Below are 27157 nucleotides of genomic sequence, written 5' to 3' on the forward strand. Positions count from 1 at the left end.
GTTTTCATAATACCTGCTCGGGAATAGTGGTATTCTCTGTTTTCTCTGCTATCCAGCCCCTCTGAGTTGTTTTGGTAGCAGGGCCTCAGGATGTATTCAAAAGAGAAACGTTACACTATATTCCCCATTAATATCATTCAAGAGATTCATAATGACAAGACAAGAATCTATCCAACGAAATGTTCTTTCAGAAAGTCCACCTGGACCGATACGATACGTTCAAAGCCTTTACCAGCATAGCCATCAAAATGACCACCAGGAAAGATGTGCAATTTCTTCGGCTCTCGAGCCCGAGAATACGCCTCCAGAGCAATATCAGCTGGAGTGATCACATCATTGTCCGCCACAGTCATCAACAGCGGAGTTGGTGAGATATGGGCGATATGTGTTGAAGGAACATACCCGCGAAGAGCCTCGAGACTAGTAATCAGAGAGATCAGCGTTAGAGTCAGTTTAGCGGAAGAGTGAGGAAGTACCTTTTCAGCGTGACCTCATTTTTCCAGTTCGACTTCACCTCCCACCCATGAAAGAACTGATAGCTATCTGGAGTAGGGAGTGCAGATGGTTTCAGGGGGTCTTCGTCTACCACTTTCATCGTCGCAGGGGGTTTCCCTGCGGCCCGGGCCAATCTGTCTAATATAAAGATCAGAGAAATGATGAGCATTGGCGCCCCCTAAGTGACTCTCATACCTTCCTGATAGGATTTGTTAAGGGCCTCCATAATATCAGGCCGTATGAGTCGGCCCATATTTTGCCACCCATCTACAAACGGAACTTGAGAGAGCACCACCTTCACTCGTCGGTCAACTGCTCCAACCCACAGCACATGCCCCCCGCTGTACGAACTTCCCCAGATGCCAATGCGGTCGGGATCCACGTCGGCTCGCGATTGCGCGTAGGTGATGGCGTCGGATATATCGCTTGTCTGTTGACTGGGAAGAATCTCATGGCGAGGCTGGCCTTCCTTGGTGTCACTGTCACCGAATCCTCGGTTATCGTATACTAGACAACTGATGGGTAGGTTTTGAGTGAAATATTCCGCGAATGTGTCCAGTTCCATTTCTTTCAGGGCGGAGAATCCATGGGACATGACAAGGCAGGGCAGTCTTGTTTCCGGTGCCTTTGTTGGAGGACGGAAGAACCAGCCTCGCAAGGTGACGTGATCGGCTGTTTGAAATTCGATATTATCACGAGGCATATTGTGGAGTGGTTCCGCGTGTTTAGGATTTGAGTATATCTTGCAAAAGGGAGGACTGAGACGAAGGAGGGAATTTACAAAGTGTTTGAACTCCAGGCGTCCCCATAGGTCATTTAAAGGCATCCATGATCATTTAAGGCCTCCCTTGGTCGTTTAAGGAGTCCTAGGGAGGGGAATAGACCCTCACGTCATTTTATGTCAGATCTCAGCTACACTTGACGTTAGAGGTCGAGGTCTCTTCGCGCCAAGAATCAGGCGAGCGAGATTGAAAGTCTAATTTATCCTACGACTAGCGTGGTGAATTGCGACGCATGTGTTGGGTACGAAACTGTCGGTCAAGAACTGCTCGACCGGTTTCCAGGTTTTATTGGTGCTTGTTATAGTGCAGTGGGTGGTGCGGGAATAGTGATGGTCTATCGAAGGTGCTTGATGTCAAAGTGGTTAGGGACTCGTGACGTTGATAACCCTATGTAAAGGCTACCTACACCAAGAACATCATGTTGTATGTATTTTTAATTGTCCATTTTGTTTTGGTTCTTGTTATATTGTAGGTACCAGGATCACGCTCGCTCTACTATGACAGCCTCTGAAGCGAGCAGGGTTACGATGCCAGTCGAGACACTCTCAATGTTCAAGTCGCCTGTGATCCCACCACTCGCATCGACACTCTGACCAGCCCAAGTCACGCCAGTTCTTGCATCAGAACTTTGGCCCGTTAAGCGTCTGACCTTTAAATTTAGCCCAAGACTAGAGGCAATGTTGAACTCCCTACTCGATCGGGTGGTTGTCTCGTTAAAATACTCGGTATTCAGGAGAACGAGCTTCTGGATCTGATCATTGTCGTAAATAGCAAAATGCACGGCGGAGCTAGAATCAAGCGACGTGATCGGTGTAATCCTGGGACCATTAAGATCTGCTACGAGATCCGCAATGAAGAGCATGCTATAGTATCTATTTTACCTCTGTGTGTCAGTCATGGGTAAACGACAACCTCTTCGAAGTGAACAGGCCAGAAAACTCACGTAGGGTTAATATGCGGAACAGGCGATGTCTCCGTCGGCAATGGCTCCCACGTAGAATAGTAAAAGTCGCCTTTACCGTTATGGAAGAAGAATCGGTCAATCCCAGCTGTGGCCCCGGAAAGGGCGTAGTCCAGTTGCCAGAGTGCTGCTCCAAGCGTATTCGATACCCCGTCCTTTCCATGGCATGCAACGGAGCCTGTTTCGCCCATGTGCATCATTTTTCCGAGTGGTTTTGCGGCGGATATTTGACTGCTGTATTGGTCAAGGAGGTCTAGGGTCTGTTGGTGGTCGAGGAGGTTTCTCAGGTCGACTTTGGCTGCATCTTCGTCTGTTTATATTCGGTAAAAAGTGAGAATCGGAATAATAAAGCAAAGGGAAAGCAATGACAGAACATGAGCATGGGGAAACACACCCGTGCATATATTCCAGGGGTAGCCATGGACAGAGAAGTATTCAATTCCTGGAATGGACTGCGGTACGCCCAACCTCACTAGTTCCGAGATACTCATATCCGGCTTGAATAACTCCGGGCCTGCAAACGATGGAAACTGGAAGCTCGAAGCGGCGGACGAGCGAGCTCGGAGACGTGGTATCCATTCACGCATTTGACGGGCATAATCATTCACGTCGTAGTCTGGTGGTCGAAAGTCTCCATAAAGGTTCACTTCATTGCCTAGTTCGTATGCCATGACCAGAGATTGATCGATGTATTTGAAGGCACCATCGATCTCGGCTTGAGCTAGGCTGTAGCTGTCTGTAGGGTAATGAGAATTGTTAGCAAATCACAGGAGCAGGGAGAGCAGATACATACTGTTACGGAAATTGAGCCCAAAAATAATCGGAGTTCCAGCTGGCACATTGTTTGCCAGGACATTGAATAGGTTCTTGTTGAACGTGACATTGACTGCTTCGGTGCCCTTTGGGTCGTTTGGGTCGTTCAGCACGATGCTACTCATTGTCTGGTTACAGTTCTCGCAAAAGTTAGCTCGATCTTGAGTATTGCCACCTATACGTAGGATAGCTGGACTTTGGGACCGATCCACGATGTTCTGCAGAAGTTGTTTCGAAAAGGCATTGGGATTGTTCACGTCGCCGAAATAGTCGACTGCGTTACCAAACCTGAAGCGATTGTTTGTTAGCACCATATTTAATGGAAGAGGGAAATAGAAGCCTACTCAATGGACAGACCCATCAGCTGTTTATCCAGAGGCACTGCGTCTGCAGCCGCTTGCTGGACGTTAAAATGCACATCTGAGCGAGAGGAAGGCGGCTTGATACTGTCCAGCGGTAGTGTAGCTACGAGCTTCACCGTAGTAGCAGCTAGAAAAATGAAGTGAGTAAGCACCATGGTGACAGTTAGCATGAGTTACAACCTTACTTCCATACTTACATCTTCAACATACATGTTTTATACATCGACATGCTTGCGCTGTGCTACATGGAACCGGGGACATGATTGACGGGGAAATCTATGGTTAATACGGGAAATTGTCCGGCCAAGAGTGTGGGGTAGTGCCCCCCGCCGGGCTTATAGCAATCTAGGCACATCGTTAAGACTAGTGGATCTGACTACTAGCTGGCATCGTCTATGTGACAGGAGACTCAAGAAACCCACAGGGTAGGAGAACCGTTAATGGAACCCCAGTTGAGGGAGCCTGGATTAGGTGCCAGGCAGATATTGCCAGTATATTACTATGATAATCATGCTGGAAATGATCCACGGATCTATCGATCCCACAGGATAACTGACCAGCACTCTTATGGTGCCGATCTATATGTACGTGGCCCTGCTGGATATCTACAAGGCACTAAACCTGGCTATATTGAGCGAACCCATTAACTAGGGTCGTCTATCTCTGCCCACCAGTTGTGACTTGGTCAGGGGTAGTTCTGAGACAGTCCCGTAAAGTGACCATGGTCATAACTATCAGTATTCATGAGTTCTGTTTCTCCGTCCACCATCTGCCGGTTTGCTAGTGAGTCGGAGCTGGTGAGTATCTCCGTGGCCGTATCCAGCGGGTCATTCCGTTGCCCTAGTGGGTCAATCATTCAGCCCTGACCTACTTAGACATGCTATCTCGTTAGTAGTATACTTAAGACCTCACAAACATTACAGGTCGTCAGAGATCTGGCATGGCTTCTTGCAGGAATGGCGCGAGAATGACTTCCTTGTTTGTGAGCACAAATCCAGCACGGGCATGGAGTTTGTGGGTATGATGCTGCGAGTGATTGACAGCGATTGAAAATACTTTCTATCCACAGTTTTAGTCTTCTGGGCTCTTCGCGGTAGAGAGTTGGCGAACCAGTCTAGTTTTCTAGATGGCTGCCTTCTACTGAGATAGGTTATGTATATCGTTTCCTTGTACGAATTTTGCCAGCTGTATCTAAGATTATAACAGGAGCCACCCTTGCCAATTTAGTTTCAATAGTTGATCTGGAAGCTAACCACTCTAGGGGGATCAACACGATTTCGCACTGGATTTACATGACTATTGAAATCCAAGACCTTTGCAGCGGTGGCTAGTTGGACATCTTTACTACCGCAGCAATAGGCAGACGGCTCCATCAAAATACTAATAAACGCAACACCAGTACTCAATATAAGACTACAGCAGTTTCTCTCATAACACTTGATATATCTACTCGAAAATTGTTTATATAGATTACTTGGTCCTCTAAAAAAGATAGTCTATATAGCCCTCACTGCCTCTCTACCTTGCCTTTCGAAGCTGGATGGAAGATTGGTACTTGGACGTGCATGGCGCCTCCATGGATTCATGTTCGCCAAATGCCTGGACAGTCTCCCTTTCCTGTTGCGACTTCCCATTCTCTCACGCTGTATCTAGTCCGCCAGGGCTTTCGCCTTGCATGGTTGGTAGCGTGTCTCTATCTGCGCTGCGTTCTCGACCGTATCCCGGATTGAGCTATAGTTGCGTTTGCCTGTCCAGCTCTTTGTTTTGGTGGTTAACCCATGAAGACAGACACATTGAACTAGATGAGCCGATAACTTCGTTGCGTGCCTTGCCCACTAACCTTGCTCCTCCTATAATACCCATCACTTTTCCATATCTGTCGTGGTGCAGTGTTGGCAGTCGCCTTTCTCGCAGCTTTCTTACGTAATATGAGGTGGGTTGTGTTCCAGGATACTGCTAAGTACATACCACGAAGTTTGTGTCTAGGTACCGTGTCGAAATCAAACTATTCAAAGCTTTTAGTCAATGTGTGTAGTCTCTTCTTCAAGGTGCGGTCTACGGCATCCTCAAACCGCTGACGCAGCACCTTCTCATACTCCTCTTTATCCTGAAGCTTAGTAGATATTATAGTCTCTGTGTCGACAGCCCAGTAGTCCGATACAATGCGCGAAAATTCAGAGCTGACGCGATGGGCTGACACAAAGATTGGATGAATATGTTGGTGGAAAAGATTAAACAGACCTCTGGGGCTGTCCAAGGAATGGAAGTACCAAAAGCCCCCAGTCTGCCAAGCCCTTCTCATAAGGTCTGTCCGGTATGAATGTGTATTGTCTATGGAGGGCAATAACCTCTCCTCCTCTTCGAAAACATCCAGAAACTCTTCATATACTTGCTTAAAGGCCTCGAGGTTCTCCCCGGTCAGATCATTCATAGAGCGACCAGTCAACCACAATGGGGGACGGAGGGTTTCCGCGGGTAGAGAACATGCCCATTCGAGCTCAACCAAACATTTTACATGCCAAAGCCTGTCAACAAAAATGCTGCTTGGGTGTAGATCTGTTAGTCTGTATAAGAAAGGTCCTTGGCGAAGTTCCCGATTAGTAAAATGTGGTAGAAGTGCCCGCATGATAGTTAATCTTGCCATCTGTGCTCGTCCGTCATCCTCATCACTGAGGGAGTTTGGCTGATGTCGGATTCGGCTATCGTGGCAAGCCAGAAGATCATGGTAGTATGCGTCCTTTGCTGGATATGTCAGTGTTCGGCCGATGTTGGTGGGAATGCCCCCGTTCTCTAATTGATGAAGTCAAAGAGTAAGAGGGCGGTTCGAGAGTCGCAAGGCGCCATTCTGGTCTAGTGTCCAAGATCCTATACGGGGCAGTGGTTTCTGGCTCAAGGAAAGCATAATGCGGGATAGACCCCTGAAGAGGTTGATCCTCTTGTCTCGGTGATGATGGTCCTCCTCCCAGGTCTCTGATAGCATTTGCACTTCCGAGTTACCAACGTAATCCATGAGCAGGTAGCCGCTTTCCAGCATAGTTAGATGACGATGGCAAACATAGTTACACGACGGAGTAGACTCCAAGAGCCACGATATGTATCGTTTGAAATACCAGGGGATCCTAGTTGTCAAAGGAGTATTCTCAGGTTTCGTAAACTGCATAGTGTTAGAAATAGTCTTAGAAAAGATAATGGTTGAGATCAGTTGAAATCTCATACACTTTGGCCACCAACAAGCCCCAAAGCCCCATATCTGAGGGGTCGGAGTCTCTGGGCAATGCTCTTTTATCCAAATCTAAGTTGCAGCTTCGCAACGGAGTTTTTCATCCACATTGCCGGGGTATTTGGATTCCCCTAGCTTGTACGGTAAGGGGAACCTAATGAGAGCTCGCTTCTCTGGTTGCTGGCTCTGTCTATGGATATAAATCGGAATGCAAACCTTGAAGCTGCCGTGTAGCCATTCGTTTATGTCTCCGAGCCGACAGGTCTCTGACCGACCTAGGCCAAGGTGATATGACACAATATCCTCGATATCTCCACGATTGCTGTACAATGACACAAAAAACTCTATTCGCCGCTCAAGGAGCATGTCCTCTTCTTGCTCGATAGCTGACTCCAATGTGGGGGTACCCCGAAGGAGTGGAAGCGTAGCCTGTTGATGAGGCATGGTAGTGCTTCTATATATGTTGGTGCGTTGAGACAACACAGCAAACACGGTTACTCGAGCATCCAAGATATTAAATCAGCACGACCAGATATCTATCAGACATCAGCGGCGATAGAGCTAGAGGTCTCAGATTTCACTAGGCTTGTTTCCCTCAAAGACCGATCAAGCCCAACCAGGACAGGGCTATCCTTAAGTAGAGATGCATAAAGGAGCACAGATATGAGATGGCAACCTACGACAAGCGGTCAAATGCGGCAGAATAGCGACTCTGTGAGATTATAGCGAAGGTCATAGAGGTACTATTCTAGACCAAGAGCCCACATAAGAGTGTCTTAGCACCATGGGAGGCATATGGTCGAACCCCATTGTATAGATAGTTATATTGATTTATCCCTAATACCTTGAATGGGCTCCCCAAAAGTACACCAGTACTCGGCATCTGTAGTCCATACATTGACACAAAGGGAATCTAAGTTGCTAAACACAAAAATGAGTGGCCACAGCAAAATCACCGATCCTCATAGCCAATTGTATAATCCAAGGAGCAATTACAACGTATCATCAACTAGCCAACAGTATGAGCCTGTTGCGCCGCGCTATGCTATAAGATAAGCGTACATCGAAGGTAAGGTATCTTATGTCACAAAAGACCCACAAAACTTTATCTGGTCCGTATCGTTGCCCGCTGCCCGAACGGATGGTCAAATGAGATAAAAAGAAAAGTCGGAAAAGAGAAGAAAGACGAAAAAAATTAGGCTATTTGGCCTTCAGAGTAACGCCCGTAGCAATATTATACTCGACATCAATCGTCCTTGAACCTGTCCCCAGTAGCACGAGTCCTGCTCGTCCCTGCCGAAGGACTATGGAAACGGCCTCTCACTGAGCCTCCATCGTGAAGACTTGTTGCGGATCGGTTGATCTCGGGCCTCAGTATCTTTGAGCTGTCGCGAGATTCTAGCCCATCATTAAGCTCGATCAGGTCTCCCACCCCTCGCGTCGCAGGTCGATGGGCTGTACCGTTCATTTGGTGGCCTTGTGTGCTCTGCTGCAGTTCGTTAAACCCAGCCTTTGCGCGGCTCGTCATCTTTCTGACCCAGCCCTCGACTGCACCGCCTATATTATCCAAGCCGGTGGGAGTGTTGGACACAGCATTTGAGGTATACTCAGTGGAGTCTTGGAATTTCGGTGGAGTGGGAGTGGGAGCAAGGTTCGGTAGATGCTGGGCAAAGAATTTACTCAAACCGTCGAGAGCCGGCCCAGGAGCCATTGTGTCACGATCAAGGGTGCCAACTCCCGGCCCGGCTAATTGTATATTGCTGCGTTGGCGTTGATGGCGCACGGCAGGCTTGGATTTGGCTGATGCTCGTGACCCTGACGAGTCGGCGTGAGGTCTATTTCCGGATATAGGTGTATCGCGCGAAGACTGAGGTTCAATGCTTGATGAAGTCGAGGATAATGTCGGGGTTCTCTCGCGTCCAGAGAATGAAGGAATATCAGAATCAGTATAGGAAACAGACTTCCGTCTTGAGCGCGGAAAGAAGCCTAACGCCCTGCGCGGGACGCGGCCAATCTCTACAGGCGCAGAGAAGCCGTCGATCTGGACCCAGGACTCGTGTTTCCATATTTGATCAGCTTCTACATCTGAAGGAGCATCAGGGATTGCTTCAGGTTGATCACGGGGCCCTGAAACCGTACTCGGAGCTATTGAGCTCCCACTTGGATCTTCCAGTGAATCACGTCTAGAACTCCCAGCATCCACCAGGTTAAGGTCATGCCGAATGGGTCGTCCTTTGACCGAGCAGGAATCAACTGGTAGAAGAACTGTCTTCCGACCTTGTATACTATCACTGGGCCAAAATCCATTCGCCTTCCTGAAGATTGCAGGCTGACAACCGTAGCGTATCGTTACTCCCGTTATACTGTCCGTCGGCTGGACATGATGTACGTACGCCAGAGCCTCCTCATCCTGGTTCGAACCTCCCTTCAAATGGCTCATTCGATCACTGGAATCGCGTCGTTTGTGTTTCGTACTAAGATTTCCATTCGTCTCTGTATCCGCTAGTAGTAGCGCTTCCCTTTTTTTCGCCTGCACAAATGCTTGCCGTTCTTCCTTAGTTCCAGCGCCAATTGCGGAGGTAGACGGAACTGCCGGTCCCCACGACGAGGGTGTCAAGGTCCGCGACGAGGTTCCCAGGTAAGAATCGGGGCGCGAAGGCTTCCTCGCGTGTGTCCGCGCCGCTCCATTGGTGGCGGGTCGTGCAGTGTCACTTCCCAAAACCGATGAGGCCAGACTCTGTAACGATGACCAAGACGCATCCAGAAATTCAACGGCGGCTCGCGACGACTCCGCGAATTTGACTTGATTCTTGCCAGTATAGCTGAACCCACCTAATGAGCTACTCGCACCACGGCCAGGCGAAGATACGACGCGGGAAGGATGCCTCATGGGCATCGGCGAAGCTCCGCGGGATGTGTAGGGGGACGGGGTGGCACCGCGAGACCGAGGTACCGGGAGATCCGAGGACAGGGTGGTGGACAGCCCGGAGGGCTCCAGTTGCCTTCCATTATCACTTTCGTCATCGTCGGTGAACGATACTAAACGGCGAGGGCGTGATCGCACGGTTGAGGTGGACCTGCGGGAAGCATTCGTACCATTTGTCCCAGGGCTAAGGGTGTCGGCAAAGCTGGTACTGGAACTCATCCCTGACGACGACCACGATTATATCCGAGGGAAGTCGTCAGCTCTCCTAAGGGAAGGAAACTCTGGGTGAATGATCGCCAAACGCAAAGCGCCATGGGAAGACCCTATAGCACCACGTTCGTCATCCAGTCTTCCGTCCCTATCGCATCCGTGTCCTTCAGCGGCGTTCGAACGTGCTAGGGTGAGTGAGATTCAACAATCCGTCCAATAAATGATGATCTTCACACTGTGGGTTGAAGTCCAGTATGACGCACAGTCCAGAGAATCAGGGACATCGAATTAGGGAGACCATCGAAAGCTGAGCAGGGAGTATGGGGGGGTTTGGATTAGTAGTTTGGGGCGCGGGATGCGGCAGGAAGGGTAAATTAGTTGGTTTAGCCTCCTTTGTGATGACGACTGCCCCCGAGTTTAGTAGCAAGTCCAGACGTCGTCCACTCACGGCGGGGCGGGTCCAAGTCTTATGTAAAAGGTTAAGAAAATGGGGACTGTAAGGCGCCCGCTGAGATTAGATAGGTCATTCAGGACTTTGCCAAGGAGGAAAATTGAGAGAAAGGAAGTGACCCCCAAAACGAAGAAAAAGACAAGAAGGGAAAATAGGCAGAGAAAGTAGGAACAGGAGGAGAGGGAAGAAAAAGACAAAATTGTGCTCGGAATATTCGATCGGCAAGAAGGTGATCCTTTCCCAGTCGAACTTGTCATGTTTCTTATCATACCTAGGTTTCCTGCCTCCAGTTGGCCACCACTGGCTGATGTACGGTACCGTACTGTATTGCCCGACCGCAGATCGGCGAGTTCCCCCCATTTGTGGTGCAATGGCTTACGCCAACAACTAATATCATGGCCCAATTGCATTACAGTGCTTGTCGTCTATGCACCAGATATACTCTATCCAGTCAGGGATACTGTGAAACTTCGTTCCTCTCATCCATTGGGAGATCCCTCTAAAGCTAATACCGAAAAACAGAGAAGCCGTCAAAAATACTCTATGGACAGTATCGGACTTCATAACCAGGATGGGGTGGAAATTGCCACATATGATAGCCATATCCGACGACGCCATTAAATATCTGGCAAGATGCTCAAAAACAAACAGAACGCCATTCCCTTCGTGCTGTATACAAGTAACATAGACAAGGTGACTGACACGGCAAGTTCACGAATTCAGACAGTTCACTCAGGCGGCTCCGCCATTTCAGCAGATGGCCGTGTTTCAACTTCAGACGTCGCCTCAGATTCCGTACTCCAATCTTTCTCCGAGCTAGCCTTTATGGGTGCCTGTAGCTGTGCCGGCGGGGGAATAATTCTAACACCTCCAGCACGTGAGAAGAAGTCTTCTGTTCGAAGACCACGGACCTCTTCAGGGTCGACCGTGTTCATTTGAAGACCAGCAGCCTTTTTCTCACGAATGAGCTCTCGAACTGGTGCCATAGCTGCATCGCGACAAGCTTCCTTGATATCACTGCCTGACATGCCTGCCATGGCTTTAACAAGGTAGTCAAGGTCAAAGTTCTCCCGGTCTACCTTGGTATCTTTAAGTACGAGACTGAGGATTCGAAGTCGTTGTGGTGCTGGAGGAAGGACGACCGGGAACTTCTTAGGCATCCGCCTGAGAATGGCTTCGTCAATATCCTGTATGCGGTTTGTTGCACCCATCACAACAACCCGCTGGGGTTCACCCGACGAGTTCGCGGAGGTAAGGCCATCCCAATGGGTCATGAATTCTGCCTTAACCATACCACTTGCCTCGTGTTCCCCACTCCGCCTAGTGCCAAGGACAGCGTCTATCTCGTCAATGAAGACAATGGAAGGCTGCAGCTTCCTGGCTAGGGAGAAGACTGCATTGACCAACTTATTCGAATCACCGTACCACTTCTCCGTCAGAGTTGATATGTGTAGGTTAATGAAACATGCTCCACTCTCATGAGCAAGCGCTTTGGCAAGCATAGTCTTTCCGCACCCAGGAGGACCATACAGCAGAACACCCGACGGGGCTGTAAGGAGTGAAGACGTAGATGAATAGAGATGAGGCATGGTTAGTGGGTAGATAACAGACTCTTTCAGCTCCTCAATGATCTCATCCAAGCCGCCAATATCCTCGAATGATACGGGAATGTCGTCTGGGGCAACAACATCCATTGCGATCGCTTGTTCATATTGGGTCAGGGCAAGGTCTCCACGCTTTTGTCTCCGTCCCCGCTTGCCTTCTCTACGTGGTGAATCTTCATCAGACTCTTCTCCTCCATCGAGTCTCCGTAGAATAGCAGCCGACTTACGTCGTTGCTCTTCTTTCTTTTGGCTTTCCGGGTCGAAATCAAGACGAGATAGGAGGTATCGAATGAGGAAGTAGGCAGATGCCGACTGAGCATATTTTGTTAGTCCATGCGACACCAGGGGATCAAGTTTGACTGACAGTGCCGGCAACCATCACCAATTCCTGTAAGAATTGCTGCCATCTCGGACCGCGCGCTGAAGCCATGACGATACAACTGCGCTCAATACCAACGAATGATTATACTATGAGGAATAGAGCACGGTTCTGCTTCAGGAATGCAGTTGCAACGAATTACCCGAGGCCAACAGCGAGATGAAAGATAAATTATGCAACAAAACCCAGCTGAATGTTACTCGGGTCGGCAAAGCAGCTGTGGCGCTGATCGGGGCCGTGGCTTTGCCGACACCGTCACATGCTTCACTGCCTGTTGGTTGGTTTGCGGTGTCGTAGGCGGAGAAGGTCCCACCGACGCGCCAGTGATCATTCGTCCGAGTTTGTTGTCGTGTGTACAGTCTGAGTGTTGCGCAGTGCTTTTTCTTTCTACTATTTTGTATAAGAATATATAAATATACCTTCTTGCAATGCCACCCAAGAGAAAGGCCGCAGCCAAGCTTTCTAATTTAGCGGAGTCCGACAACGAGGACGCGACGCAGGCCCAGGAACCACGCGACGATGAGCGCCCTACGAAGAAGCCGAGAGGGCGGCCTCGCTCGAAGTCCGCAGAGCTCAAACCACTAATCCAATCAAAAAATGACACCGCAACTGCACCATCCCAGGCGCCGGAGGCTGCACCTAAGAGGGGAACAAGAAGAGGGAGACCAAGGGGTTCCAGAAGCTCACTGCAATCTGTTAACCAAGAGATAGAAGAGCAGAAGGAACCCGAGGAAGGGGAGGAAGAGTCTGGTCCTCAGGTCCCGGAAAGCGCGCCTGCATCTAACGATGAGCTCGTCGCATCGCAACCTGCTGCTAGGTCAACCAGGTCTGCGAAACCTGCCAAGCCTACGACCACCCGCGGACGACGCAAAGCAACTGTTGAGAAGCAAGTCAAGACTGACGGCGAATTTCAATATACCCCGAGAAATACGCGACATTATAAGTCACCGGTAAAGGCCAACGAAGAAGCTGAACAATCCACAAAACAACAGCAGAAAGCAGATCCACAGTCAGAACTGGAAGAGGAGGTATCAGAAGGTGAAAAGGCTGCGCCAGATGTTGTCGAGGAGACCTTTGTCCAGGAGGAACCCATGGAACCTCGCTCTATCTCCATGTCGCCAGCTAAGCGTAGACAATCTACTCAACGTCCTCTACAGGGTTCGCCACTAAAGCCTAACGCGGAGCCGGAATTAAGGCGCAAGATCGGAGAACTCACTAAAAAGTACGATACTTTGGAGAGTCGCTACCGAACCCTTAAAGAGATAGGTGTGGTAGAAGCAAATGCCAATATGGAAAAATTACGGAAACAATGCGAAGCAATGACGAATGGTTCGTGAATCCCTGCTTCTCCGGCGTAAGAAGTGATATACTCACTTATCTAGCTTCGAACAACTTGGTTGCTGGTCTGAAGGCAGAACTGGAGGCACAAAAGGCGCTTGGTCAGCAAAGCCGGACACTACAGAAACAGTTAAAGGAGCGAGATGCAGAAATCGCTCAATTGAAATCTCAAGCTGAAGAAGCCACCAGTCAGCTGTCTTCCGCTCAAACTGAGGTTAAAGCTTTACAGACCAAGCTTGCAGCTGCTCGGAATACAGCAGCGAGTCTCGAAAGTGCTGCCGCCAAGGTCCCTGGAAGCGCCATCAAGGGTGGTAGCAACCGTGCTAATGCCGCAGCAAGTGCTGAAGCCGCGCAAGCAGCTCAATTTGCACAGCTCAAGGAGGACCTTTACACTGATCTCACCGGTTTGATTATTCGTGATGTCAAAAAGGGAGACTCCGACAATCTGTATGATTGTATCCAAACAGGTATCAACGGGAGTAAGTTTCTATACCTCCAACTGCACCAGAAATACTCTAATACAGAGACAGCGCTACACTTCAAATTGGCCGTACCGCACGTTTCATCAGCCAATTTTGAGAACGCAGAGTTTCAGTATGTTCCACTTCTGGATGACAACCGAGATCGCGATTTGATCGATATCCTTCCTGAATATTTAACGGTGGATATCACTTTCGTCCGTCAGCAAGCGTCGAAATTTTACACCCGAGTCATTGATGCTCTCACAAAACGGCGGACGAGCACTGGTAACTAAAAATTTTTTATCGTTCCTTCGCTCCTATACACATTTCCTGCGGAATTGGTTCTACTTTGGTTATGGATTCAATCCTTGCTCCGTTTTGCATGGTAGGAGTAAGGGCAGTGTAACGGCGTATCATCCCTGGAGAAGGTATCTGGATAAGGAGTTTAGTGTTAATTTGGATGGTCGACTTTACGTATGCATTTACAAACATACACGGGCATGAGATAATGGAAACCTTGGTGGACGTGTAGAAGTTTGGTACGCCCCTTTGATGAGTAGTAGTATATATCAGGGGCAATTGCGGAACCCGTGGGTGCCGTCTACCGTAGTCCGCTGCCGTGCCGTATTGAGGACCACCGATTGGCTGCGGGCATCCCCAAGTTCCTCAAGGTGTCAGGGACGCGCGGAAAAGTGCCATCTTTCATCGGAAGATCACTTTGAGGCTGCTGTCGGCTTGTGAGCTCCCCATTGCTTCACTTGTCCTTCTTCCCAGCTTTGTTTTTATTCAATTGCATGATTAGCCAATATCCTTCTACAGAGACTCTTATCTGTCAATTGATACGGGGCTGGCAAAAGAAACCATGGCGCGTGTCGGCCGCGTTGGGTTTCTTACCCTCGCGGTGGTCTTCCACCTAATGTACGCCTATTCGATCTTTGACATATACTTTGTCAGTCCGATTGTTAGTGGCATGAGATCGTTCGGCGTGGAACGAGAGGCCAGCGCTGAGGCACCGGCCAAGCGTCTGGTTCTATTTGTGGCGGACGGCTTGCGCGCCGATAAGGCGTTTCAAGCATTACCTGACCCAGATGCACCTTCAGATCTTGAGAACGATGAACCGATCTACCTTGCACCTTTTATTCGATCCCGCGCTCTCTCTCACGGAACCTTCGGCATCTCCCACACGCGAGTTCCCACCGAATCGAGACCCGGCCATGTTGCGCTGATCGCGGGGTTGTATGAAGATGTTTCGGCAGTGACGACGGGCTGGAAACTTAATCCAGTGGACTTCGATAGCGTTTTCAATAGAAGCCGACATACGTGGAGCTGGGGAAGCCCGGATATTCTCCCAATGTTCAAAGAGGGCGCCGTTCCCGGAAGGATTGACGCAGACACATACGGAGAAGACGCGGAAGACTTCTCGGCTGATGCGACTAAGCTGGATATCTGGGTTTTTGATAAGGTTAAGGAGCTCTTCGCATCCGCAAAGAAAGACCCGGAGTTAGACGCGAAGTTGCGAGAAGATAAACTGGTCTTTTTCTTACATCTTCTTGGTCTAGATACCACAGGTCATGCCTACCGTCCCTATTCGAAAGAATATCTGCGCAACATCAAGCTGGTGGATAAGGGTGTGCAGGAAATCACGCAACTTGTGGAGGATTTCTATGGTGATGGCAAGACGTCATTTGTATTCACCGCGGATCATGGCATGAGCGATTGGGGAAGCCATGGGGACGGTCATCCTGATAATACTAGAACACCGCTAGTTGTTTGGGGCTCTGGCGTGGCCAGTCCCAGGTACACACACGAGGGAACCATAACAGGACATGAAGATGGAGTCTCAGCAAACTGGGGTCTTGATAGCGTTCAGCGCAATGATGTCGCACAGGCAGACGTCGCTGCCCTCATGGCCTATTTGGTTGGACTTGACTTTCCCACTAATTCCGTTGGACAATTGCCCCTCGGCTATTTAGATACCAGTCCTAAAGATAAGGCATTGGCTGCGCTTGCGAATGCACAGGGAGTTTTGGAAATGTATCGTGTTAAGGAAGAGCAAAAGCGGGACGCATTGTTACGGTACACACCGTTCGAGCCTCTTGCGGATAACGGCGAGACGTCCGTGGAGGCGCGTCTTGAAAGGATCAAGACCCTAATCTCGAACAAGTCTTATGACGCCTCAATTCAGCTGAGCTCTGAGCTCTTGCTTACGGCGTTGGAGGGCTTGCGGTACCTTCAAACGTATGATTGGCTCTTCTTGAGAACTATCGTCTCTCTGGGGTATTTGGGTTGGATTGCATACGCTTTGACGACGGTGATCGATCTGCATGTCTTACACGGAAAATCCGAGTCGAATCGCACAACCTTTAGTATCATGTTCTTCTCATCTATCCTCGTTGCTCTCTTTTCAGTCTTACTGTATCAGGGCTCTTCATGGAGGTATTACCTCTATGCACTGTTTCCCATCTTTTTCTGGGAGGAAGTCTTCGCGCGGCGGAAAGCCTTGCTTGCTGGTCGTGAGATACTCTTGGGTCATGTCCATTCTGTAAGCGGGTACTTTGCATTCGCCATACAGCTGTTGCTGTATGTGGGTGTATTGGAGGCATTGGTACGTTGAGCTACCCCTCACTCTTTAGTTTATTATTAGTACACGGCTGACAGTACCAACAGGTGCAATCCTATTTTCACCGGGAAATCTTCACAGTTTGCTTTATCTTGGGGGGTTTTTGGCCGATAACCTACGGTACAAAGTTCCTTGGCCAGCATAAGTTGCTTTCTGCATCATGGGCACTCGGTTGTTTCCTGATGAGCATTTTTACTCTCCTGCCTGCCAACAAAGTTGAGGACATGATGATGATGTACGAGATGACCCCCCAGTGCTATAGTGCACCTCTGTTCAAGCAGATACTTACCTGACCTTTTTCGTGCAGTTCTTGTGGTTCCCTGTTGATGTTCTTGACGGGTCTACTGTATCTTATCTTTGAACGCTCTATCTTGGGACAAAAGCGCTCTTCTGATCCAAACTCTGCTGTCTCTAGCTGCGGCTCGCGAACTATTATGGGTGCGCAGGTATGGAAGCCCTCATCGATGCCAATCACACTAGATTCCCCTCTTTTGCGAACCACAAGTTCTCAGACCTTTCATGTTTTTCATTTTGTGACTAATTCTATCCAGGTCGGTATGATTCTCCTTGCCTTGATTGTAACCAGGTCAAGTGTGGCATCTCTTCAGGCCAAGCAGGGTCTCCCTCTTGGAAACCAGGTTCTTGGGTGGGCTATCTTGGGTGAGTGCTGTCTCGTCTTTTCCTCTCTCAATCTTTTCCATTTAGTCGCGCAATCCCTCATCGGATAACGAAGGACATGTTAGAACTAATCTCAAATGAATGTAGTTTCTTCGCTCCTGTTGCCATTTCTTCACCGTCTGTACCCCAACAGTCACTACCTCCACCGATTGATGGTTATCTTCCTTACCTTTTCTCCGATCTTCATTATCCTTACCATCTCATACGAAGGCTTATTCTACTTTGTCTTCTGCATGACTCTCCTAGCATGGGTCCGGCTGGAGCAGGCCATATACATTCATACTACGGCGCCGACTAGAGAGCAGGATCATAGTGTGGCAAACGGCTCTCTACCCGCGAAGAAACCCAGTACGGGAAATACGGTGGTAGTCGAAGGCCAACCCTACCGATACCGGACACTTAGCGTCTCCGATGCACGTGTGGCGCTGTTCTTCTTTTTCCTCCTTCAGTCGGGATTTTTCAGTACCGGAAATATCGCATCTGTATCCTCCTTCTCGCTGGACAGCGTTTACCGGCTTATCCCGATTTTTAACCCCTTTGCACAGGGCGCGTTGTTGATCTTGAAGCTTCTGATCCCATTTGCGATTATCAGCGCCAACCTGGGCATCCTCAACCACCGGCTAGAGGTTGCCCCCAGCGCTCTGTTCATGGTAGTGATGTCCATCTCAGACGTGATGACCTTGAACTTCTTCTACATGGTCCGCGACGAAGGATCCTGGCTGGAGATTGGCACGACCATTAGTCACTTCTGCATTGCCAGTTTCCTGTGCACGTTCGTGGCAGTCCTGGAGTTTTTAAGTGAATTATTCATCAGTGGAGTGGACTTTGGCCACCCAGCCACCACCGTTGGATCCGCAGTTGCGAAAGCTGTCAATGGGTCCGTGGCGTGTGGACATTCTCCGGATTCTGATATATCCGGGGAGGATAGCACGAGCGTGGGGATCACCGCCAAGGCTGATCCGGATGCCCGTTCATAAAAGATATTTTGTACAATTCTCATCTAGATAGATTTCTTACATTTTATTATTACCTTAATACATTATTCAATGATCAGACTTGGTTGCGAGCCATCTGCATTGAACGCCATCGCGAGCGGTCTGATAAGCAAGCATGGTAATGAAAAGGAATGTAGATCGTCATGAGCCGAGGCATCACAAGCCAAAACGTGACGCAATTCCCATCTGGAGGTGTCAGCGCCTGGACCAACCCCCAAGCGCTCGTACCTGTCCGTCATCAGTGCAGAGTCCCAACTCGTGCCAAACTCTCCGAAACCTCCCTTGCCCATCAGCCTTAAGGTTTGGATAGATCCCGAAGCGAGATTGCGGGGAGCCAACCGCCTGGATTCCAGCGTGCCAATCGTGCTACCTGTCAGGCACGGCGAATGAGGCTTTGCTCGGGTTCTAATAACGCCGTTTGAGGAATTTCGGTATGGAGTGCGGTCAACGTCTGTGCGGAGGGGCGAGGATCCTACCCCGTCCGGGAAAGGACTGCGAGGGTGTGGGAAACGGGGTCTGGTGATAGGTGGGTGGCAATAACAGGTTGGATCTCGGGGGATGTGAGGTGCGCGTTCTGGGGAAAAGGATCTTGTCTAAGATTATCTGATTCGATATGCGGATGGAATACTGACAGAGTATATCGCATGATCAGACGTTCGTGCTTAGATTGAATTGCGTATTTCGTATCGTTAATCGTAGGAGCCGGCCCCGGCCCATAGCCCTAGTTACACATCCTGTCCATCCTTGCAGTTCATACCTTGATCCCCGGTCCGGGGGGGGGGGGGACGCAGGAACAGAGTGCCTTCGTATCCGTGCAGGGGATATTCTGGTCATGTATCTCGTATCGGTATATATATCTCTCTCAATCTAGATATTTGTACGGTGTACATATGTACGCAAGTGCATATACATAACTAGATATACGGGAATGTGGGGAGCTTCGGGACTCCAGTGAACAAAAATATATATTATCTCTCGAAGCATTACTCTATATATTTAGACATGAGTATTCGGACAGCGGGGATCAGAGAATCCCGATCACGGGCAACCCGTTAGATTAGCACGAGTCAAGCGTTTTAACGGACCTTCCCATTGTTGATTTCTGAGACTAAACCATCAGGGGTAAGTGGTGAGAGCAGTGATGGACCTTTAGTAGACAGACCGCCGAACTTACCGTGCGCTTGGGATTGGACTGAACCTTTGGGTCTCCATGTGCCCCAAAAACTAGACCAATTCCAATTGCCGTTTTAGAGTCCACCTGATCTGGATGTCGTGCGGATCTTAAGTCCGCTGTTTTACCTGGAGGCTTTTCGTGGAGTCGTTGCCTAAATATTAGTGTGATCCTCCTGTTTATGATGCCTAATTATTAATCTTCCAAGTTGCCTACCGTGCGGAGTATATTGAATTGTAGTTCCAGGGGATTGTTCATTGTTGTCGGTTCCTGTTTTTTGATGTAATTTATGTGACAAAGTGCAAGATCTGATGCCTTAGTCATTGACTTAGTCCTGTGCATAAACTGATGATAAGTAGTGCAGGAGTCCATGTGGATTCATATTACCTAAAACATAAACCGGGGTGGAGTTGAAAATACATCAAAGAAGCTTAAACGCTCCGGTCAGCTTTTCCCCTTGCATTTGGTCACACCTGTCCATATGGCTTTTAAAGTTGGTTCCTTCACTGGGAGGCACAGAGAAAGAACTTTAACATACCGCAGTAGAAGAAAGAGAGGCACGTGCAGTAGAGATTCATTCACTGGTCTGACGTTCAATGAGTAGAGTACCCTATGGACTAGGATCTTGTTAGGGTTGGGTTACATCGAGGGCGCTGTATTACTTACAATACCGAGCTTGGGGGCATCGTTTGTTTTGGGTACTGACAACCTTACTCCGTAGCTTACATTACATGCCTTAGCTCTTCAGTGTCATACCCTTTACTCTGGTAGGTGTCCTTATGTACCTGCTTCATAGAGTAAGGTTTTTGAGGAACCACAAAAGACAGTTAAGAAAAACCGGGTGTCACTCCACCGTGGTAGTATTTTCTACTACGTATCCAGAATTCTAGATATGGACCCTGGTCACTTTCTGGATCCTTAGGTTAGTTCTCCGGCGCTACCGAAGAGATTTGCCAACCAGCAAGACTTTAGTGCAGCAGTAGCTCACCCGTCTAGCAACTGGAAACGAAGCAATACTAATCACCCTTCTCCACATCATCTATTTCCGGGATGGATGATCCGCCTCCAAGTCCACTGTTCTGATTGTTGCTGGTATTATTGCCACTCCCCGCTCGTGTCCTTCTGCCACCGTCCAGAACGGAGTATACTCTCTCTCGCGCGCGCCCTTTGTTCTCCATCCTTCATTTTTGGAACCTTTTTACCTTGCTCGTTTTGGCTGTTTGCTCTTCTCGCTACCCTGCCGAATCAATCAATTTGCCAGTCCAATTCATCATCATCGCAATCCGGTCTATAGAATTTCAGGTTCCTGCCAACCCTTTTACCTTCCGGGAAATTCTCTGTCCACACTGTTCCCACCCTCCTTAACTGCTTCTCGGTCTCCGGATCCTCCATTCTCCCTCCCTTACCTTTTTCGCTCGATCGCATCGCATCCATTCTTCTGGTGGCGGCGACCTTCGACCCGTGATTTTCCCTGGTACTTTCACCTACCCCCAGTAACAACTGAGCAAGAAGGAAAAAAGCGCTGAGAAGGGGACAACAAGAGTGGTCAAGGCCCATCTTTCGGTTCCTTGTAATTTTCTTCTTTCCTTCTCACTTTTCCATTTCTGGATTTATTACATTATTTTTTTATTTTCTATAACCTTGGCTATATCCCCAATCCCTATATTATCGCCCTCGTCGCTCCGAACGTTCTTTCGGTCGCGTTTTCTCTGCATGGATACTTTTTGGCCATGAGCACAACAGGAGAAAACCACACAGATTCTACTTCCAGACCAAGCCCGGCCCCGAGTGCCACGGGCTCAACGGGAACTTCAGGTATTACAGTGCGAGCGGGCTCAAACGGTCAGATGAGTTTCAGAAGGTGTGTGTGATGATATTTCCTTTGCCCTGGGGTGGTTTGACCAAAGTGTGGGTTTCTGCGCTGGTCGCGGGGCTGCAGCGCACGAGGGATGGTCGCAGACCACCAAAATCAGAGTTGGGAAGGTCCCTGGGTGGATGGGAACGGTCGGGATTTAAAAGGAGTACAGATGGATGCTAATCAGATTTATCTAATCGCTGTTTCCATAGACAACGTGCGTCGCGTGCTTGTGAGGTATGTCTCTTTGTTCTTATGAGGTCGACGCGACCTGTGAAAGCCTCGGCACCTCGGCACATCGCAGCTTTGCTGGATGGCCCCTATCATACTATCTATCCATCAGGCAATCCTGGTGGTGATGGTAGTATAACGCAACCACGATCATGGTTCTATGTGAACATATTGTTGGCTAACATATTTTACTTCTTATCTTGTGAAGACATGCCATGCTCGAAAAGTAAGTCCCCCCTGGTCAAGACTCATTTTCTTCTGCCCAATCCTTCCGGTGTCACCCGCCCGCCCTGCTAGGTCTCTGCAGCAAAGGAGATCGCTAATCGCGTCATTTACCCACAGGTACGCTGCGATGCTGCCAGTCTAGGTGTGCCATGCACCAACTGTGTGGCCTTTTCGATCGAGTGCAAGATCCCCACACCGAAACGCAAAAAGAACCAAACGAAAGCTAAGGAGAGCTCTGGGTATGTTTTCAAATACCTCGTATATCGATTCGCTACCGACGTTACCCCGACATCTACTGACTCACCATCGAAATGAATAGTAGCGAAGAGAACCCCCAGAAAGAAACACCCAAAGACGACCAGTCGACGACGGACGGCAAGGATGCCTTCGGTTATTCAAGTAATCGAATGGCCGTCGACGGTATGCCTGTTACATCACTCACAGAGTCGCAGGCCGCTCAGCAAGCCACCCAAAATGGAGCATATGCCCAGTTTATGAAACCAAAGTTTGCGCGTGCCCCGATCAAAGAAGCTGGCCGCGTCGCTTACCTCGGCGAGTCCTCGAATCTTTCGCTCCTGGTGCAGGACCGCCATGGAACGACGGACGTCGTACACTATCCCCTCCCGCCCAATATTCGAGGATCTCGTGCTAGATTGGCGGATCTGGATAATTTGGAATTGGATATACTTCATCAGCGTGGTGCCTTCCTTCTGCCGCCAAAGCCCCTTTGTGACGAACTCGTCGATGCCTACTTCAAATGGGTTGCCCCCGTTGTACCCATCGTTAATCGCAGCCGGTTCATGCGGCACTACCGCGACCCAAAGAACCCACCGTCCCTACTGCTCCTTCAGGCTATACTTCTCGCTGGGTCCAGAGTCTGTACAAACCCCCAGTTGATGGATGCCAATGGTTCGACAACCCCGGCAGCGATGACATTTTACAAGCGGGCAAAAGCACTCTACGACGCTAATTATGAAGATGACCGTGTCACAATTGTTCAGGCGTTGGTACTCCTGGGCTGGTACTGGGAGGGCCCGGAGGACGTTACCAAAAACGTCTTCTACTGGACGAGAGTGGCCATGGTTGTAGCACAGGGGTCAGGTATGCACCGAAGGTATGTTATTGTCCCTAGACCTTTAATATCATAGACAATCGTCTAACCTTCGTAGCGTGGAATCGTCTCAACTGAGCAAGCCGGATAAAAGACTTTGGAAGCGAATCTGGTGGACCCTCTTTACAAGAGACCGATCCGTAGCAGTGGCCCTGGGGCGCCCAATCGGTATCAATACAGACGACTCGGACGTTGGAATGTTAACCGAGGACGATTTCATCGAAGACGAGATTGATATAGCAGCCGAGTACCCGCCGGACCCCGTGCATGTACAGTTCTTCCTGCAATATGTGAAGCTTTGTGAGATCATGGGATTGGTACTTGCGCAGCAGTACTCTGTGGCTTCGAAGTCGAGACGCATGAATGCTATGGACCTGACACACTCGGATATGGCCCTAGCAGATTGGCTCCAAAATTGCCCCAAAGAGGTGTGTTGGCAACGACAGAATCATCATTTCTGGGCCGCCCTCCTTCATGCGAACTATTAGTAAGTCTTACAGCTCCTCGGTACCCTATACACCGGGCTAACGTGGATAAAAGCACGACACTTTGTCTTTTGCATAGGGCGCACATGCCACCAGCTTCATCTGCCCCAAATAGTTACCGTGTAGAAGAGATGGCTTACCCCTCACGCACGATCGCGTTCCAAGCCGCTGGAATGATCACTTCCATCGTGGAAAACTTGCAAACGCATCAGGAGATTCGATATACACCAGCGTTCATGTAAGTTCGGTAGTGTGCCCTCCTCAAGCACGAAGTACTCACAGTGTCGCAGTGTCTACAGCTTGTTCTCGGCTCTGATCATGCACGTTTACCAAATGCGATCGTCTGTGCCAACAGTTGTGGCAACCTGCCAGGAGAGAATCAATATATGTATGCAAGCTCTGAAAGATGTCTCCAAAGTCTGGCTTGTGGCCAAGATGGTCCGTACTCTGTTCGAATCCATTCTGGGGAACAAAGTTCTGGAGGAGCGTCTCCAGAAAGCTGCAGGGAAAAGGCACCAAAGGATAAGGCACGACACGGCGCAACATCAGCCCCCAAGAAAACCGGATCCGCCAAAGCGGAAGTTCGACGATATGGATCTTGGTTTGCCAAATGGGGGTCCCACACCACCAGTCTCCTATGAACGCTCGCGGCCTCAGACGCCTGCAGTGACTCCCTCAAGGGAAATGGGACAACCTGGATTGAACGTTCCTCAAGGCTCTCCTACCGGTCCTCCAGCAGGCAACTCTCGAGGCAATACGCGGCCGACAACTCCATTTAATGCTCAATTTTCCCTTCCTGCAACGCCACCCGACCTCTTCCTTGTCACGCGTACTTCACCCAACCTTTCGCCTTCGCTGTGGGAGAACTTCCAGCCCGACCAGTTGTTCCCTGATGGCACTGCCATCTTCCCTGAGCTGACTTCCCCGCAGCAGACTGCCGTCGATCCACAATTACAGATGTCCTCTCAGTTACAGACACAAGGCATGGACCAGCGACATATGATGCCGCATCAGATGTCCTCCCGAGGTCTTCCCGGAACACAGGGAAGCCCGGAGATGATTTCGAACATCCCCCCGGGATTGGGCATGCAAGGTCAGCAGCCACCACAGGTGTTCGGAATGGAGAATCAGCAGCCTTGGCCCATGGCAGGTTTAGAGGCAGCCCTGCATACCGGGGTGGAGGCTGCTAGCCAGGATGACACCTGGAGTAATAGCTCCCGAAGTGGGCCAACCGCACCGACGACTTTGAACGTGGAAGACTGGTATGTTAAGTGGTATCTAGCTGGATTCTCTTTTTACTGATGATTCTCTGTTTTCTAGGTTCCAATTCTTTGGCATCAATGGTAGCTTTGGCGACCTGTCAACTTCAGCATGAATATGGAATGTATATGCGATGACGACCCTTCATCATGACAAGTGTATAATATCTCTTTTCTGCGTTCAAGTGGCTACTGCATTTGGTTTATCTTTTTTTTACTCTGAATAGTTGCATGTGAAGGGGATTTGGATGAGCTCGGGGTGAGCTCCTGTACATACCTAGAAGTATAAAGCAAAGGATATATAAAAGAAATTAGTCTCCGTTTCTGCCTCAGGCGGCGAATGACGAAATCGACACTTACGTGGACCAGCCAATGAACGAGCAGTGGTGGGGAGGCCATCCTTACCATGTCGGGTAAGATAGAATGAAGGACGGGGCGCTTCTCGAATGACTCTTCCGGGGAACAATAAATATTATCTCTCTTCTTCTCCCTTTCACCCTTCCATTGATTTGCCAATCTTTCCGTGATTTCTTTCCTCTCTCTATACCTTATTATCTTGGGGGTATTAGTTTCGCTCCCTTCCTCAGTGCTCTAACTTTCTCTCCGTCCTTGCCCCCTCTCTCCGCTCATCCCCGCAGCGATGTCGGCTTCAGGATCCGGTGCCGCGCCCGCGGCTTCATCATCAACCAATCCAGCAAAAAAGGCGTTTCCGAGCGTAGATCTCGAGGGTCACAATCTTCCTCCCTCACCTGCTCCTTCTAGTCCTCATACCGGAAGGCGCTATGCAATTGCCACAGAACTCGTCTATACCGACAGCGGCGACCAGTACAACGCTAGCAGCGTTCCTATCTACCAGGTACCGTCCTCGCGGCCTTGAAAGATACCTTGCTATTGAAAAAAAAGCCATGGATGGATCAATAGTGCTAACAAACATTGCTGCAGAGTGCCACTTTTAAACAGACATCCGGTGGTGGAGGCGGAGAGTATGATTATACTCGCTCCGGCAATCCGACTAGAACGCACCTTGAACGCCACCTAGCCAAGGTCATGTCCGCTCAGCGTGCACTGGTTGTTTCCTCCGGCATGGCTGCATTGGATGTCATCACTCGGTTGCTTCGTCCTGGTGATGAAGTCGTGACCGGCGATGACCTCTACGGCGGAACACACCGTCTGCTTAAATACCTGTCAACCAATGGTGGTATCATCGTCCATCATGTTGACACCACCCAGCCCGAGAAGGTGCGGGAAGTGCTGAACGAGAAGACAGCCATGGTCCTGCTCGAAACCCCTACCAACCCCCTCATTAAGATCGTCGACATCCCCCAGATCGCTACCGCCGCACATGAAGTGAATTCTACCTGTCTTGTGGCTGTTGATAACACCATGATGTCTCCGATGTTGCTTAATCCTCTCGAACTGGGAGCAGACATTGTCTATGAGAGTGGAACGAAGTACTTGTCCGGTCACCACGATCTCATGGCTGGTGTGATCGCTGTCAACGACCTGGCTCTCGGCGAGCGATTGTACTTCCCAATCAACGCCTCTGGCTGTGGATTGTCTCCGTTCGATTCTTGGCTGTTGATGCGTGGAGTGAAGACCCTCAAGGTACGGATGGATCAGCAACAAGCGAACGCACAGCGTATTGCAGAATTCCTTGAGTCCCACGGGTTTAAGGTCCGGTACCCTGGGCTGCGGTCGCACCCTCAATATGACCTCCACCACTCGATGGCCCGTGGAGCTGGAGCTGTACTGTCATTCGAGACGGGCGACGTCGGTGTGAGTGAGCGTATTGTTGAGAGTGCCAAGCTATGGGCTATCAGCGTTAGCTTCGGCTGCGTGAACAGCTTGATCAGCATGCCTTGCCGGATGAGCCATGCTAGTATCGATGCGAAGACGCGCCAGGAGCGCGCCATGCCGGAAGATTTGATCCGCCTGTGCGTTGGCATTGAGGATGCAGATGATCTGATTGACGATCTGACAAGGGCGGTAAGTTTGTCCCTCTAGATTCCCGGTTGGTGACTTTTTGGTCTAATCTTTTTCTTTAGCTGGTACAAGCTGGTGCCGTCAACCTAAGCTTGGATGATTTCCAAGCGAACACGACCACCAACTGATTTACGTATACATAATGTACCTGCGTGTTTTTTGGGTTATCATGGCGGAAAAATAAGTGCGTGGGCATGTCTCGGGTGATACATTGATGCGGCGTTCGGAGCCTCTGCTATTATTTTATATTTTTTCTTGTACAAAGTCCATAAAGATGCTTTATAAAAGAATCGGTATCTATGTGATTTCCCGAACTTAGTTTCCATGGCAATAATACTGCGGTAAAATGTTTTGGTCAGAAAAATCGCGTGGCAGCTATAAAACGTATATCCGAGTCCTGGGGAACATTTGCCGGGGGATCGCTCGGCCGGCACCGGAGCGTTTCCGAGTCGCCGGTAGGCCTTTATCGGCCGGTCCATTCTCGTCCGCGATGAGAGTCAGCGAGTCAGCTTATTGCTTTTCCCCCTACGTTCGGAAATTGA

The 27157-nt window shown here is 49.6% G+C and overlaps 11 protein-coding genes across 11 annotated transcripts; 4 read left to right on the top strand and 7 right to left on the bottom strand.

Moving 5' to 3' along the window:
- Positions 1-167: 167 nt before the first annotated feature.
- Positions 168-1198, bottom strand: F9C07_5475 (DltD N-terminal domain protein; the record flags this gene model as incomplete). Its single annotated transcript, XM_041295130.1, has 3 exons — positions 168-420; positions 477-633; positions 691-1198. The coding sequence occupies 3 exons, from the start codon at positions 1196-1198 to the stop codon at positions 168-170; spliced, it is 918 nt and encodes a 305-aa protein (XP_041150063.1).
- Positions 1199-1758: 560 nt separating this feature from the next.
- On the bottom strand, positions 1759-3568 carry F9C07_5476 (glycoside hydrolase superfamily; the record flags this gene model as incomplete). The annotated part of the gene is made up of 5 exons (XM_041295131.1): positions 1759-2149; positions 2221-2548; positions 2633-2974; positions 3032-3339; positions 3396-3568. The coding sequence occupies 5 exons, from the start codon at positions 3566-3568 to the stop codon at positions 1759-1761; spliced, it is 1542 nt and encodes a 513-aa protein (XP_041150064.1).
- A 1850-nt stretch (positions 3569-5418) lies between these two features.
- F9C07_2229369 (uncharacterized protein) lies at positions 5419-6447 on the bottom strand (the record flags this gene model as incomplete). Its single annotated transcript, XM_041287421.1, has 2 exons — positions 5419-6203; positions 6285-6447. 2 exons carry the CDS (start codon positions 6445-6447, stop codon positions 5419-5421), a joined length of 948 nt encoding a protein of 315 aa, XP_041150065.1.
- Positions 6448-6705: 258 nt separating this feature from the next.
- On the bottom strand, positions 6706-7077 carry F9C07_2229370 (uncharacterized protein; the record flags this gene model as incomplete). The annotated part of the gene is made up of 1 exon (XM_071509842.1): positions 6706-7077. One exon carries the CDS (start codon positions 7075-7077, stop codon positions 6706-6708), a length of 372 nt encoding a protein of 123 aa, XP_071366919.1.
- An 802-nt stretch (positions 7078-7879) lies between these two features.
- On the bottom strand, positions 7880-9778 carry F9C07_5477 (putative LysM domain protein; the record flags this gene model as incomplete). Its single annotated transcript, XM_041287422.1, has 1 exon — positions 7880-9778. The coding sequence occupies one exon, from the start codon at positions 9776-9778 to the stop codon at positions 7880-7882; it is 1899 nt and encodes a 632-aa protein (XP_041150066.1).
- Positions 9779-10948: 1170 nt separating this feature from the next.
- F9C07_5478 (putative membrane-spanning ATPase) lies at positions 10949-12254 on the bottom strand (the record flags this gene model as incomplete). Its single annotated transcript, XM_041295132.1, has 2 exons — positions 10949-12136; positions 12189-12254. 2 exons carry the CDS (start codon positions 12252-12254, stop codon positions 10949-10951), a joined length of 1254 nt encoding a protein of 417 aa, XP_041150067.1.
- A 377-nt stretch (positions 12255-12631) lies between these two features.
- F9C07_5479 (putative chromosome segregation protein) lies at positions 12632-14295 on the top strand (the record flags this gene model as incomplete). The annotated part of the gene is made up of 3 exons (XM_041295119.1): positions 12632-13532; positions 13586-14020; positions 14072-14295. 3 exons carry the CDS (start codon positions 12632-12634, stop codon positions 14293-14295), a joined length of 1560 nt encoding a protein of 519 aa, XP_041150068.1.
- Positions 14296-14864: 569 nt separating this feature from the next.
- Positions 14865-18277, top strand: F9C07_5480 (putative GPI-anchor; the record flags this gene model as incomplete). Its single annotated transcript, XM_071511360.1, has 5 exons — positions 14865-16607; positions 16670-16857; positions 16930-17068; positions 17135-17282; positions 17388-18277. 5 exons carry the CDS (start codon positions 14865-14867, stop codon positions 18275-18277), a joined length of 3108 nt encoding a protein of 1035 aa, XP_071366920.1.
- A 2305-nt stretch (positions 18278-20582) lies between these two features.
- Positions 20583-25010, top strand: F9C07_1844436 (fungal-specific transcription factor domain-containing protein). Its single transcript, XM_071508441.1, has 9 exons — positions 20583-21327; positions 21534-21558; positions 21761-21778; positions 21895-22016; positions 22097-22891; positions 22947-23375; positions 23429-23611; positions 23664-24635; positions 24694-25010. The coding sequence occupies exons 1-9, from the start codon at positions 21197-21199 to the stop codon at positions 24746-24748; spliced, it is 2730 nt and encodes a 909-aa protein (XP_071366922.1). The 5' UTR covers positions 20583-21196; the 3' UTR covers positions 24749-25010.
- On the bottom strand, positions 20712-21023 carry F9C07_2103398 (uncharacterized protein; the record flags this gene model as incomplete). The annotated part of the gene is made up of 1 exon (XM_071508955.1): positions 20712-21023. The coding sequence occupies one exon, from the start codon at positions 21021-21023 to the stop codon at positions 20712-20714; it is 312 nt and encodes a 103-aa protein (XP_071366921.1).
- F9C07_1844641 (Cys/Met metabolism PLP-dependent enzyme-domain-containing protein) lies at positions 25005-26852 on the top strand. Its single transcript, XM_041295134.2, has 3 exons — positions 25005-25488; positions 25575-26618; positions 26678-26852. Exons 1-3 carry the CDS (start codon positions 25273-25275, stop codon positions 26741-26743), a joined length of 1326 nt encoding a protein of 441 aa, XP_041150071.1. The 5' UTR covers positions 25005-25272; the 3' UTR covers positions 26744-26852.
- Positions 26853-27157: the final 305 nt, after the last annotated feature.

This window comes from Aspergillus flavus, chromosome 7 (genome assembly GCF_009017415.1).
Source record: "Aspergillus flavus chromosome 7, complete sequence".
In the NCBI taxonomy this organism is placed as follows: domain Eukaryota; kingdom Fungi; phylum Ascomycota; class Eurotiomycetes; order Eurotiales; family Aspergillaceae; genus Aspergillus; species Aspergillus flavus.

Coding starts and splice junctions, on each gene's coding strand:
- F9C07_1844436 (XM_071508441.1), top strand. CDS start 21,197: ATGAGCACAACAGGAGAAAACCACACAGATTCTACTTCCAGACCAAGC. Junction 23,376..23,428: donor CTCCTTCATGCGAACTATTA/GTAAGTCTTACA, acceptor CGTGGATAAAAG/CACGACACTTTGTCTTTTGC. Junction 24,636..24,693: donor ACTTTGAACGTGGAAGACTG/GTATGTTAAGTG, acceptor TCTGTTTTCTAG/GTTCCAATTCTTTGGCATCA.
- F9C07_1844641 (XM_041295134.2), top strand. CDS start 25,273: ATGTCGGCTTCAGGATCCGGTGCCGCGCCCGCGGCTTCATCATCAACC. Junction 25,489..25,574: donor GCAGCGTTCCTATCTACCAG/GTACCGTCCTCG, acceptor ACATTGCTGCAG/AGTGCCACTTTTAAACAGAC. Junction 26,619..26,677: donor TTGACGATCTGACAAGGGCG/GTAAGTTTGTCC, acceptor CTTTTTCTTTAG/CTGGTACAAGCTGGTGCCGT.